This window comes from Maylandia zebra, linkage group LG4, assembly GCF_041146795.1.
Source record: "Maylandia zebra isolate NMK-2024a linkage group LG4, Mzebra_GT3a, whole genome shotgun sequence".
NCBI classification, from domain to species: Eukaryota; Metazoa; Chordata; class Actinopteri; order Cichliformes; family Cichlidae; genus Maylandia; species Maylandia zebra.
In genome coordinates, this window is record NC_135170.1 from 28,916,453 (window position 1) to 28,931,019 (window position 14,567).

The window sequence follows — 14,567 nt, forward strand, 5'->3', positions numbered from 1 at the left end:
GATCAAATCAATTCTCCTTTTTTATGAACCATCTCAGCTGCATATACTACCCAATAGTGCCACCTAGAGGAGGTTTAAAGTAAAACAAATCATTATACATATAGTTTGAGATTTTATGTAAAGTGTTTCTAAAAACTTTAAAGTCCATACATTAAGTTTGGCATGATTGAGAAAAAAAAAAAGTCAAAATGTATTTCTAAATACACATTTAAAAAAGGTAACTTTTGTATGTAGCACTTTATAATAATTTCACTCTATTAGGGCATTATTACGGTATTAGCAAATGGTTAATTCGTCATTTATATAGCATTATTCCCTCTTGTTATGCCATTCATTAAGATGTATTATGACTGATATGATTATACTAGCAGTGATGTAGCAGCAGTGATAGCTATAGCTGTATATCGTGTAACAGTAACAGATGGATAAACATACATAAATAGCATATTAAGGATGAGTAATGATATATAAATGATGACCTAAGCACTTACTAACAAACTTAATAAAGTGCTACCTTTTTGTTTTTGCTCTACTGCTGCAGCAGAAAGTAAGATAAGCAAAAATCAAGCCAAACACCACATTTTAAAGCCTTTCCCACTTTATTGTTCGTGTGATGCTTAATCCTTTCTGACAAGATCATGTCTGCTGTATGTGGTTCTTACTGCTTTCTAACTGTGTCAAATCAAAAACAACTGAGCATAAATGAAAACATAATACAGGACCCAAAATCTAAAGTGAGACTGATAATGTGCAATGATTTCAGTGCAACATTTCTACAGAAAATCCACCTACTAGGACACCTATAGATTCCCCTGTTGTCACGTAGATCGTCAGAGAGAACAGAGACAAAACATATCAATGGCTCAAATGGATGAAAAAGTCTTTTCATTTGCAAAGAACTGGTTAACATTCCCTTCAGAGCTATAGAGCTCTGTGTGAGGTTAGTATGCATTTTCTTTCTTATTAAACCAAATAGATGAGCTGTGCAGTGCACAAGGTTTTGACTGAGAAATGATTCTGAAAAGCAAAGAAAATTAGAATATAACAATACGAAGACATACAAGAAAATCAGAAAACAAGTCTGTCATCCCCTAAATCCATCAGCAGCAGATATGAACTTTAAACATGGTGTATATGGTACATAAGTTGCAGTGCAATAAAGGGAGAAAAAAACCCAAATGCATAAATAACATTTAACTAAATAAAACATAAAATAAAAAGGCCCGACTAAAAGAAGACAACAGATTAGAATCAAGGCTATTAAGGAATGAATAAATAATTATGTTTGAATACATATTCCAGATACCAATTCTAGTGGGAAGTTTAAAACACAAGACACGATGACGAGTGACTAAGTAAATAGTATGTAGTAGTTATGTAGCTATGGTAACAAGTAGGTGGAAACTGCATCACACAAAAAAATATCACTATTCACCACCACACAAATTCAACAGATTAGAGGCATGAACAAAGGAAGAGGATTTGTTCAGTCTTCAGCTCTGCCGTCCAGGATGCTTTCAAAGTTGAAAGGTAGGAACTTAAAGCCGTTGCCTGAGTAAAACTTGTTTTGGAACTCCACCCTACGATTAAAGAAATCAATAAAAATCAGTCTGAAAAAAAGACATATATACTTTCATACAATAACCTTGTCGTGCATACAGTGACGATAGTTGGCAGCTTGGTTAATGCTGAGCAGAGCAGTAGCGGCTGATGCCCCCTGCTCTTCATTCCACAGTCTGCACACACCTGCATAAGCTCATGTCTACATCCTGGGACAGACACCTAAGCCTCTTCCCTTCAGGAAAATGATCAGGGTCTATTTTTAAAAAAGGCCAATGCTAAGTGATGGCTGGATGACCTTTTAGCTGAGCTGCCATGGATAGCATTCATTCCAAAGCCCGTCTGGTGTGGCAAGAAGAAATATGTAGTATTACATATTGCACATTGTGCGTATCAGTTTTGTCAGTTTGATGTTCAGTAATTACATGGTTTCCAGATATCACTGGAAATAAAAATATTTTGATTGGGGGAGGGGTCGTTTAGTTTCCCTCGCTTAAAATGTAAACAGACTGTCCATGAAGACAATTTGTGAAAGCACGCTCAGCCAGCATTCCTGTGGAAAGGACAATTTCGTGAAGGCCGGCTGCAACACAGACGTGCTCTGTGAATGTGCCGGTGAACTATAAAACCAGCGTGACATTCAGCAAAGCCAGACAAAGACATTTATGAGGAGGCAACAGAGGCTCATCGGTGCCGAGCCACAGACTGTTATGCATGCCACACATAGAGCATAAATGAACAGCACCACATTGACAAGAGCAGACTTATTCCAGGACAGAGGCCAGGAGAGATGATTGGAAAACCAGTTTGTTAACTTGAGCACTTGGGATGGTCACTGAGACATTAATTGTAGCCTGCAGGTGGAGCTAGAGCTTTGCTTTTGTAGCAATGACAGTAATTTGCCTTAAGGAGTCCTATCCTTCAACACTAACAAGTTTTCACAAAGGTATTAGTGTATGTTTAATATCAAACCCAAGCAAATACATATACAAATCCTAAAAAACAACATTAAAACTAAACTTACCAATGCAGTCGCAATGCGTGCAGAAACGCTGACAGCCCTTCCATAATGAGAAGAATAACAACTGTGAGAACAGCGAAGATGTAAAATACTATGGCCAGAAGGATGAAGCCTCCAAGGCTGCGAGAATAAAGGCCTATGCGCATCACCATGGACCACAGCACCTCTGACAGCTCTGTGAATAAGAAAGCACATACACACCAACTTTACTATTCTGATTCCTTTGAGAGTCAAAGCATTTAGGTGTTAATACAGTGAGCCATTTCTCTTACTAAATAACTGAATACTGCAGGTGAAGTGACTTACGTGCATGAGCCAGACTGAGGGCCCAAAGCCTCAGATAGGAAGCAGTGTTGGAGATACAACCCAGGCAATACTCTATGGTGTGAATGGCCTGATGCACTGCTACATCCGCAAAGTTAAACTGTGGGTAAAAGTTAGTGGTTTCATTTACTCAGCATAAAAATAAAAAAAAAGTAGAAAACAACATCTCTACAACAGGTCCTGAGGTCCACAGAGGAGAAGTCAGCTTTAATGTGTCACCAATGATTGAGGGAATTGACAGAAAAGCCATTTTTTGTTGTAGATCATCAACCCCGAAAATAAAAAGAGGTATCATCATCATAAGAACCTGTGAACCCAAAGAGTCAGCTGCCCTCCTGATGCCTCATGCACATCACCAAGACCATAGGGAAGCACTGGCCTACTGGCACCCGCCACATGACGAATCCCTGCCCATTTTCAATAGAATACATTTAGAAGTCCCTGACCGGACCATACAATGACAAACATTCAGACGCAACTAGTAGCAGCAGGCAATGGTTGACAACAAAGCAGGGGCAGTAAAGGAAAGACTTTGAAGACATGTATATTAACATGAGGGGATAGGGTGCAGGTGGATGTGCAGCATGAGCTCCTGTCCTACCTCTTCCTCCTCACAGGCCTTGAAAGCAGGTGACAAAAGGCAACGCTTGGTTATTGACATCACACACACGGACAGGCAAACGTCAATAAACAGGAAAGTAACAAGAGAAACCAGTTAATTATTTAAAAGGAGAATCGAGTGAAACCAACATTAGCGAATGAGCACACTGTGCTTTCAGATCATCTTAAAATAAAACGAGTAATCAGATTACATAAGTAAAATTATGAAGTCCAGGTAAAATAACTCACTACTCGCCATCTGTTCATGGTTGTGTTAAATCTGTGCAGGAATTACAAGAAAATGGATCCATAATGTCTGTATTCATTATTGATGTTGACAGTAAGGGTGGAAATGGAAAAACAAGGCATCAAGTTTCTGTCTCCAACTAAGGTTGAAAGACTAAATTATTCAAAGATGTGAAAAGATCCTTTAACTTGTGCTTCTCCCGAGTTACTCCAGCAAGCTGCTGTCCTGTTGTTACTTATGCTCTGTATGCAATTATTGTAATACAAAAAGACATTAACTTTTGATGTTTGACTTCAGTGTTATTGTGGGAACACATCTTTTACCTCAGGTTCATCCTCAGATTGCTGTGCGAGCTGGTCATGCTGGATGATTTCAGCCTCATCCTCAGTGGGCCCATTGCCCACCCTGATTCCTCCAAAGTTCTGTGTACCCTGTAACACAGTGAAACGTAATGAGGTAATCTATTTAAATCTATTATAAAAGTATATTGAGTGACTGTGAGCGCGGACTGTTTTATCTTACCAGATGCTTCCGCCACAAATACTGTCTTCGCATAACCAGAGTTTTTACTATTAACATACAGGGGACACATGCCAAGGCAATTACCACCAAAAGGGATTGTATGGCCATCTACAAAAAAAAGGTGGAAAGTAAGTACAAGAGAAAAAAAAATAAGGACAGTTAGATGGATCTCTTCATTCATGACAAAAAGAAAGTTGCAAGTATGCTGATCTCACCTGTCCTCTGTAGAATAGTTTATTATTGGGGTCATTGTAATTGAACAGGAACATGTTAATAAAGGCAATAAGGAGACTGGGAGCATCCCTGGAATTGTGTGCACCATAGGAGACCCACTTATAAAAGATCAGAATGACTAGGTAGCCAAACAGGCTGGCCATGAAGATAATCTCTGGAATGAAACCCAAGTAAATATTCAGGGGCTTGTTGAAATACCTGAGGAAAACCACAAAAAGAATATTAGAAGTCCACAAATTCAAAAAGAAAAACATAAGAATCAATGCATAATTATACATAGGTATGGAAATCTCACAGGTGGTTGAAGAGACTTAGCGTGACTCCAAACAGCATGTGAATTACCCCCAGGATAACAGACATCTTCATCTTGAAGGAGTTGAGGAATGACAGCTTGTTGACAGAAATGCTCCATATCTGAGACATAATGCAATTACGAATTATAAACTATGCGAGTATTCAGGTTAGTTTATGTCTGCCAATGACTGCTGACTTTTGTGGATTTTTTTTGTAACTGACAGACAAAATAGCTGACATAGATGTATAAATATGGAGCTCCAAAAGATTAAAAACAAAATGATTTACTGGATCAATGCCAATGGGGTACGGCCCATTGAAGACTCCATCAACTGCTGGGTCCAACTGCAAAACTGTACTGCTATTAAGTGTACCATCCCTGAACAGAATGAGGACAGAGATCAGATTTTTGAGCTTACATACTGAACAAAAAAAGAAGTCCCTGTGTTAAAGCTCTTGTCAATTATTACCAGTGACACTTACGTCCAGTTGCCTCCAGCTCTGGAATTGAACATTGGTCTGACACTCCATCCAGACCCAAACACATTTAGGGACTTTGAGAAGCAGTCATTGTAAATAATGCCAGTGTACATTGAGAAGACTCCCATCAGCAGAATTATGTAGCGCCCCCCAAACATCATGTTGAATATCTGTCACAAAAAGATATTGAACTTTCATAAGGAAACTGTGAAAATAAAATGCACGATGTCCTGTGGAATCGGTGCTTGTGTGTCATCGACAAGGGATGGTTTAGGACTAATGAGATGGTAATGATGGGATCCATACCTCATTATCATTCTTCTGTGCCATCAGTCTGCTTTCTCTTAACACAAGGTATAGAGCAGCACAGGTCATGAGTGTCCCATGGCCCAGATCACCAAACATAACCGCAAATAGGAAGGGGAACGTAATGATGGTGTATGGTGCTGGAGACAAGGAGGCAGGCATCATACAAGGGTGGAGGGTGGTGTAGTATGTCAATAAAGAAAGAAATAAATGAATGAAACATGCACAATGTTCCAACATGGTGATAATGGTTGATGAGGGAGCTGAAGTAAAAGCCTTTTAATTGTCTGTAACTCAATACTTAAGGCAGCTGAGTAAACAGATTATAGAAACCTACTGCCACATTATACAAAAAGGTCCACACAAACCAGCTGGGCATTAACACACAGAATTCATAGTTTGCTTACCTGGGTTAATCTCACGGTAGCTGCCAATTCCATAAGCGTCCACAATGTTTTGGAAGCCTGAGGTGAACTTGTTTGTCTTGTTGTAGGTTGGAGGGGTCTGTTTGGTCTGCATTCTATTGAGGATTGAAGGCACAGTAGAGCCGCTCTTCTCCTAAAACCAAAAAAAAAAATAAAAAAAAATATGAATGTCATGCAACAAAAGTCCTAACTTTAGATCATCAAGCCTGGAACAATGCAAAACTAGCTATTCCAAGAATCGGATCATGTGCTGAGAGCCATAACGAGTTCTTGTTATTGTTACACCACATGTAGAACTAGACAATATAGCAAAAAGGACTCAACCATAAAACAAACAAAAAAAACCCCAAAACATTTAGTAGAAACTGATTTTTTTCAAACATGAAATCATCTTCCTTGTAAAAACCTGACTGGCTAGTTTACACCAAATATAAACTGCTCCTCTGTTACTCACCGTCCCCCTACGCAGGGCAAACTGAATGGAGTCCAGGTCTGAGATGGGACACCACACCTCAGCAATCAGACACTTCTGAGTGACATCGATGTTGCACAGGTTGAGGGTGTGGTAGATGGCCTTCATCTTCCTCACCTTGATAAACCAAACTCTTATTGTCTTGGCTGCAGCCTGCAGGACCCTCTGCCTGTGGTCCTCAGTCTGGTTAAGCACCTTTAATGACAAACAAGAGCAGTGATGGCCACAGTAGCAATACATTTTTTTTGACATGATCAGTGAGATCATGAAGAATTCTTTTGGCCACATAAATAAATAAATCTATGAATGCCAATGAGACTCTCTAAAAACAAGTCACACAGAAAGCCAACAGCCATTCCTGCCATCATGTTTCAGCAGAAACTGCATCAGTGTAATGGTGGTGCCTTTCTCCAAATCAGACCCATTATTAAAACTTCTGAATATAATTGTTAGAAACTGTCATGTTCTTCACTGACATTTACCATTCATAAAAATACAATAACAGGTGTGTGAAATATAATACCTTGCAACTAGACAGTGTAAATGTGCGTATGGTTTTGTACAGTAAAGGTTACACACATCTCTGCACCTCAATACACATTTATTTTCATTTAGTTTCAAGTTCGAATGCAATCATTTTACTAAAACCAAGGACACGGTTAATGAAACTACTGATTCATTTTAATAATTTTTTTCAAGTTTCTATATCTATCACAATATTACTATAATTTTTTTTGATGACCTTGAAGGTAAAAATCTAACATTAGGGCTGTGTAATATTAAACAGAATCGAAAGAAAACAAAAATAGTAGAAATGAATCAGACGTTCCTTTTACTGGCATAAATGGTGAGCAAAAAAGGTCATGCTAAAGAGCAACAGGGTGTCTAATCCATTAAGGGATTCCCATAAGGGAGACAGAATATTCACAGGTATGTTGCTCTATGACTGAGATTAAAAGCCCAGCCCATGACTAGCAAAGAGAAGGCTCATATCTATCTCTGTTGTCTCCCACACCCAAATTCTTGCCTGCTATTGAGACAACACTGACATGCCGTTCTGTTACGTGGATCTCATGCCCAAGTAGCAACAAGCATAATCCACAAACACAGAGATTCACATTCCCCCAGCATGCAGAGGAGCAAAGAAGTATCCATTGATTTGTCATGCACAGGGCATGTTGAGTATCAAGCAACTGTCTTGTGCAAGTTTTTTTTTTTTTTTTTAACTTCCTGTGGTTTAAACTGTCATTGTTTCATCAATATCCAAGTACATGACACTTGAACTGTGCTGACACATCAGGTTGACAGAGTGAAGTAGCATGTGGGACCTCAGTGATACCCGAGTCTGTGTAACATGATGTAAAATCCCCATAGCACTGCATGTACAGTGGGTAAAATAAGTATTAAAAATAAACATAAAATAGTGTAATAATTAAAAAAATAACACAGGGAAAAATAAAAGTATTGAACATGCTTGAACTGAGATTTGTTGAATATTTCATATCGAGAAACTGGTCACATGAATTGCTCAGGTAGGATTTTATCAAAAAAGTCTCTGTACATTTTCCCATTAATCCTTCCTTTAATAATATAAATTTCGCTGTTAGTATGGTGTTTTTGGGATGGTAAGCGGTGCCTTTTGACCTCCAAACATGGTGTGTATTATGGCATCCAAAGAGTTCAGCTTTGGTCTCATCTGGCCAGACTGCATTCTGTCAGTATTTCACAGGCTTATTTTCTTTAGCAATGTAGTCTTCTGTGGTGAGCATGCATACAGGCCACGATAGTCAAGTGCATTATTTATCGTTTTCTTTGAAACAATTGTACCTGCTGATTCCAGGTCTTTGTATAGCTCTCCACAAGTGGTCCTTGGCTCTTGGACAACTCTTCTAATTATGCTTTTTACTTTATGGCCCCAACAGTGCTCACTGCAACCTTCACTAGTTTAGAAATTCTTCTGTAATCAATGGCGTCAGTATGTTTTGCAACAATAAGGCTGCAAAGGTTTTGAGAGAGCTCACTGGATTTACCCATCATGACATGTTGGCATCTTGGTAATGAGACAACGTCTTTTAGGTCATCAGCTGGGATTGAACTAGCTAACATTAATTTGAACTAAGTGGCAGGATTGTTTTCCAACTCTAAGATAAGTTTCCATGCTTTTTTTTTTTTTTATACCTTTCTTCCTTCATGTACTCAAAACCTTTTCTACTGTTTCATTTCTCATTATTACACTTTATGGACATCTATGGTTTCATTTCTTTTTATGTATAAAATGGATAGGTTGTTACTGACATCTGGTGAGAATTTCATGTCAATAACCCCTTTAGATATACATTTACTTAGAAAATGAAAACTGATTTGTGTTCAACACTTCTTTTACCTGCTGTAACATTACATGGTCAAAAACCAAGAGGAGTGTCATGTGCAAAGCAAAAGGAAGGAGGGATTCCCTTGAGCCACTTTGGGAGTAGACAACTGCTATGAGGAGTTAGGAAACACACTGCACTACTCGCACAAGAAAAACAAAAACGTGGTTTCCTGTTAAAGGACATGTCTCTGCACAGAAAATAACTCACATCCTCATGAGCAAGAGGAGGAAATGTGGTAACGTCTTCATGACAAAGAAAAAATGTCTTGCTGACAGAGCAAAAATGAGAAAAAAAAAAAAAAAAAAAAAAAAAAAGAAACAACCAAATGAAGCTTGCTTTTCAGTGTTAGTAAGACAGTTCTGAGTATGTGTATTTACCATTTGCAGGTCATCAATGCGAGCATTCACCCCAGCAAGCATCTCTTTCCTCTCCTGTGAGGTTTCTGGACATGGGTACAGTGTCGCTCTGAATCTAGAAACACATTAATAAGTAAGCAAAAAAAAAAAATCTATTGGTCAACGACACTTCATTAACAGTAGAAATGCAAATTCACCTACCCCTCACAGATTTTCTTCACTCGATTCTTCAGCTGGTCTCCTTGGAAAAATATGATGAAGACAGATTTGTGGACTTGATCACCCTGTGGAAACATCACCAAGTTAAGTTAGAAAACACAAACATCTCAACTACTTTCACAATTGTTTCATTTGTGAGCAGCACTTACCGTAGTTGGGTCTTCCAAAGGATCTTCAATATCTGCCTGTCTCAGGAACACATTACCTCTGCAAACTCTCCATAGCATCCTCTCAAAGTTGGGAATCCGCTCCCTGCCAATGACTCCAGCAACAAATCTATAGAATATGTTAGAAAGATAAATAAAGGAATATAAACACCCTCTGATTAACTTCAAAGACAAGAAAGCTAAAACAATCACTTTTGGGTGTGGACTGAAGGAATTCTGAACTGCAGATAGATTTTGCATGGATTTCTGCTTTAGGTGACCTTGGATGCCTGACTAAGAGGGGCAATCAGAGCTCATCTGTGGGAGGTATTTAAATTGTGCAGTACTTCAAAACAGACTCACCCTAGCCTGAGAGGAGCCACTCTAACGGGCTCATTTGGGTCCAGGAGAATGGATGACTCTTCAAGTAAACTGGGATCCTCCATCTACAGGACAGACAACAAATCATTAGTAACAATAGCAACATAATCATTTCTCTACAGTGTACACACACACACAGACACACGAAAACTGCCATGAAATGTCTCAAACTGCTTTTATTTACAGCAACGTTGACATTCAGATGGGAGCTTAATAAAAAAAAAAAAAAAGTTTCTCACTCCAGTTAATGGCTGAACATCTTTTTATCTGGCTTAATGATTCACCTTCATCAAACCTCATAATAACTTGTAAAAGATGACCTAACGTGGTAAGTCAACAGCCAGGTTTGCTTTCAAAGGCAGTGAAGTGAAATAGGTGCTGGCCAAAGGTGAAAAAGCAAGGATTAAGTCTGGCAAATGAACAAAGTGCCTGGAATGAAATCAGTGTCAAGTACTAAACAGCAGGGCGTTTAATGTACAGGAACTACTGTGAATAACCTGTGTAAATGGGTCAGCATGTGAACAGCCATAAAAAGACATGAGTGCAAACACTGCTTTACCAAAGCGTCAATAACAGCAATAAGTGCTTCCGTCTGTATGAAACAAAGACCATACCAGGCAGCCTATCAGCAGACTGTAAGCCATCAATGACTTCCCAATTGCCACAATAAATACATTTCTAAAAGTTAAGTATTGTTTTCACTATAGCCTGTTCTTGGATACAAAACAAAAGCCATTTAACAATTTGCTTCTTCCGATGTTACTAGTTAAATATTTGCTTCTTTTTGATTTACAGTTGGAGATTGTAAATGTAAAAGTCACAATTCCCTTTCTGGCTATGGCAGTGTTATACCGACAGGCTGGAGTGCTGCTGTTTTATAGGCCTGTGTGCAGTTAAGCTGACCTCATCAAAAAATTGTTGTGTGCGACGCAGAATGTGCTTGAGCTCGGTCAGTTCCAGGAAGTTCTTCTTTAGCGCTTCTTGGTTGGTGTTTATTTCCTTCAGTTCATTCTCCAGTTTCTCAAATGTGGCCTATGGAGAAACAATGAGAGGGATTATGAGCTGACTGAAGTAGCAGATGACAGCACTTACACTTATCTTTAAGAAACAAAAATCACCTCCAAGTCAATCATGTCCCTTGGAAAAGGAACTTCTGGGTTCTCTCCTGTATCGAGTATTGGGATGTTAGCCTTCTTAATTTCTTTTTCCACAAACCCTATGAGAGAAATGTAAAAGAAGGTTTTCAGAAGGTGTTTAAAAAAAGGCATACAAGTGAATGGTAAAGCTTGGATAATGAACTACCATCTTCATATAACTGTATTTTAATACTTTAAGGGGTGGAAACTTAACTAATGCAGTTTGGTATAGAAAAATGAACATTTAAGAGCGCTCACTGAGTTTACGATCCATCTCCTCACATCGTCGTACTTCATTGACAAACTTTCTCTGGAACACATTCACATCAGGATTCAGCTGCAAAGGAAAAACACACAAGGTTCAACGAATATAAACAATTCAATTAAAAGAATATAACCAATAGCTGCCATAATGCAGGTTTTTGTAAACACTATTTAGACTTAATATATTCTGTTAAGTCTAAACTCTGTAATGGGTATAGTTTCTTAAACTAATGGAAACAATTTGATGATACAAGACATGCTGATGCACAGAGCTTCTGTGTTACTGTCCATCTTATGCTCAAGAACAAAGCTTCCCTCAGGACTTGTCAGGAATGGCTTTTCTCATGCACGTATGAGGGTCAGCTGTGAGCACATGATGCAGAAGGCATCCACTCTCTCAATAGTGCCACTAATGATGTTGTTTACGTCACCACATGCATGACGGTAATAATTAATGCGACTTTCAGATAGTAGAAGATAATAAAAAGTAATGCTTTAGAAGTTTGATTAAAAAAAAAAACAGACTTACGTCACGAAACTGGACCATCCCAATCTCTCCCAGTTCACTGACACAACAGTAGGCAGCTTCCGACTGGAGGAAGAGCTGAGCCAGCGTCATCTCTTCACTTCTGAAGAGCTCTCCCATGTTGCTTCAAGATGTGAGCACTCAGCACCCGTGAATCCACAAATCACCTCAACAAATATAAAAGATTAGAGAACGCTAAAGCAAAAAAAAAAAAAAAAAAATGTAGTGGACCTTAACAGTTCTACATTCTGCACTTTTCTCTGTCACTAATGAGGAAGCCTTTAACAGTGAGGTGTTAGTTTAACACCAGTGTACCAAGTTTTTTTTTTTTTTTTTTTTAAGAAAGAAGAAATAAAAAAGCCAGGCCTCATGCTGATCTCATGATCAGTGCAAGAATGCACTTATGGTCAAAGAGTTTGATCTGGGCTACTGCAACACAATAAGAGGACCTCATTTCTGCTGTAAATATAAAACACAGGTTAAGAGCCAAGGCCATGAGAAAGCACCTCTTAAAGAGCGTTTAGCTAAAACTAAAAGGTATAGATTTTATGCTTTGCAGCTAAGCAGTATAATAACCCCCTGCTGTAAAAAACTACCACACAAGGCTTATGTTTGGATTAAAGGGGAGCATGTGACCTGTAGCTGTAGTAAGCTTCACCGACTACAAGACCTCCATCACCACTGAGTGTACATGTAACTAAAGCAGGTTTGGAAGCATAAGCAACTACACCTTTTAAACGCCTTGCATTTAGCTCAATAATTAACAGCAGAAGCGCTCAAACACGTCAGACAGGTGGTACAATCACCTGACTACAGAGGCTTCACCCATTACAGCCAAACAAGTCAGAAAGCCTACAAGTAGCTGCTTAGAATAAACAAAACCTTTGTCATTTTTACAAGGTATTGATCCAGCAACACTACCATAACAGAAGAGCCAATTAGCGATGGTGGAGCAATGCAAACACGAGCTGACAGCAGTGCTTAGAGTAGCCAGCGTTACTGGTTAGAGGCGAACTTTAACATTAGTGCAACGACATGCTATTTTACTATTATCTACTGAAATCGGGCTGTCTTAACTTGGATAACAATTAGCCGAATGAGCAGCCGAGCTAACGCTAATTTGGCACACCTGTTGTTCAGCAATTAGCTTCACTTACTTAGCCCACAAATTAATACATTAGTGTTAGCGTAATATTAACAAAATTGCTTATAACCTTACAAATAGTTGTCCTTACTGTTTACGTGGAGATCGTCTCTTCCTTTTTATCTTACAGTTGCCTCTTTGCTGTTTGTTGTGGACTGCTCGGCCGTTTGACAGGGTTACTCCTCGACTTTCGAAGCGGAAGTGTCCCGGAAACCTATGACGATCGACGACGCCGACGAACCATAACCACGTGATCACTATACAAACACCAGGACTTCGTTCTAAAATCTTTTTGAAACTTTTATTTTGAATGCCCTCGCCGGAAGTATTGACTTTTTTTGACAAATTCCAAAATATATGAATTGAGAGTACACAATTATAATACAAAAAAATGATAGCCTGCACATCAAGAAAACCAAAAGACAGACTTACTTTACAAACGTGTAACAGAGACATCAAATGACATAGAAATTATGACATAATCCTTAAACCCACTCAGATTTTATTCATCACACGATGGTGGATTTCTCCATAATATTTCTACAGAATTTTGAACTGTAGACCTATTTAGAATATGTATATGTATATATAACCATGAATAACCATTAAAACTGTTAAACACTGTCCCCATTTTTGTATAATTATCTATTTCAGGATCAATCAACACTCATTCCAAACTAGTATATACATTCAAAGCAATGACAAGAATTCTTGCATGTGTCAGCTCTGTTTTCCACACTCTGAAAAGCCAGTGGCCCCCACCCCCACCCCTGTCCCAACCCTTCTTTTGAGCTCTCTTTTAATCTAAATTCTAAATGAATTAAATGGATAAATGGATTCTGTTTTATTGTTGCATTATTTTTTTATATTCCGGGCATTTGTGCTTGTAGATAGCCACATAATGTACTCACATTTATACACATTATGTACACATCATTTTTCTCTTCTTACTGACTGCTCACATTGTTTTTAAGTCACACTGTAACTATCCATTCTTGCAGCACTATATTCTATATGCTATAAGCACTTTATCTACCTCTCATTCATGGGCAATTTAGAATCACCTATTAACATAACATGCATGTTTTTGTACTGTGTGAAGAAGCTGTAAACCCACACTAGGTACTCACAGTTTTTTCTTTGTTTGTTTGTTGTTGTTGTTTTCCAGGATAAAATCTATAAGTTCTTCAAATAAACCCCATTGAGTTTGTTTGGAATGGTTTTGTTTGTTTGTTTGTTTTGTTTTGTTTTTTCTTGTGGCAAAGACCTAATTGTTTTTCAGTCAATGTCCTTAACCAAGTTAACCGAGTAAGAGATGGATGGATGAACAGACATCAGAACCCCTGTAAAGAAGTAATTTTGGCATTCATGCCTTGCAGAAGTATCAATCTGCTGTTGTCTGTTTTAATACATTGTTGTTTAGTAAGGCCTCCATCACAACTACATCTGTTCTAAAAGAGCTTCTTAGCAGAGACATTTTTTCATTTTTTATCAATACATATTATTGTTTTTTAAAGATATATTTTCCATTTATCATA

General features: G+C 38.3%; 1 protein-coding gene across 2 annotated transcripts; it reads right to left on the reverse strand.

Moving 5' to 3' along the window:
- Window positions 1-580: 580 nt before the first annotated feature.
- Window positions 581-13,270, reverse strand: atp6v0a1a (ATPase H+ transporting V0 subunit a1a). 2 transcript variants are annotated; one of them, XM_004552285.5, is made up of 22 exons: window positions 13,121-13,270; window positions 11,889-12,052; window positions 11,354-11,432; window positions 11,078-11,175; window positions 10,863-10,991; window positions 9,942-10,024; window positions 9,582-9,708; window positions 9,415-9,497; window positions 9,235-9,328; window positions 6,468-6,680; window positions 5,996-6,146; window positions 5,589-5,728; window positions 5,286-5,452; window positions 5,091-5,181; window positions 4,804-4,922; window positions 4,490-4,706; window positions 4,275-4,382; window positions 4,076-4,183; window positions 3,507-3,551; window positions 2,888-3,005; window positions 2,585-2,756; window positions 581-1,580 (listed from the first exon to the last, which is right to left on the reverse strand). In XM_004552285.5, exons 2-22 carry the CDS (start codon window positions 12,003-12,005, stop codon window positions 1,487-1,489), a joined length of 2,553 nt encoding a protein of 850 aa, XP_004552342.2. In that variant the 5' UTR covers window positions 12,006-12,052; window positions 13,121-13,270; the 3' UTR covers window positions 581-1,486. The 2 variants fall into 2 exon arrangements, with proteins under 2 accessions (XP_004552342.2, XP_004552343.2); XM_004552286.5 differs by lacking the exon at window positions 3,507-3,551.
- Window positions 13,271-14,567: the final 1,297 nt, after the last annotated feature.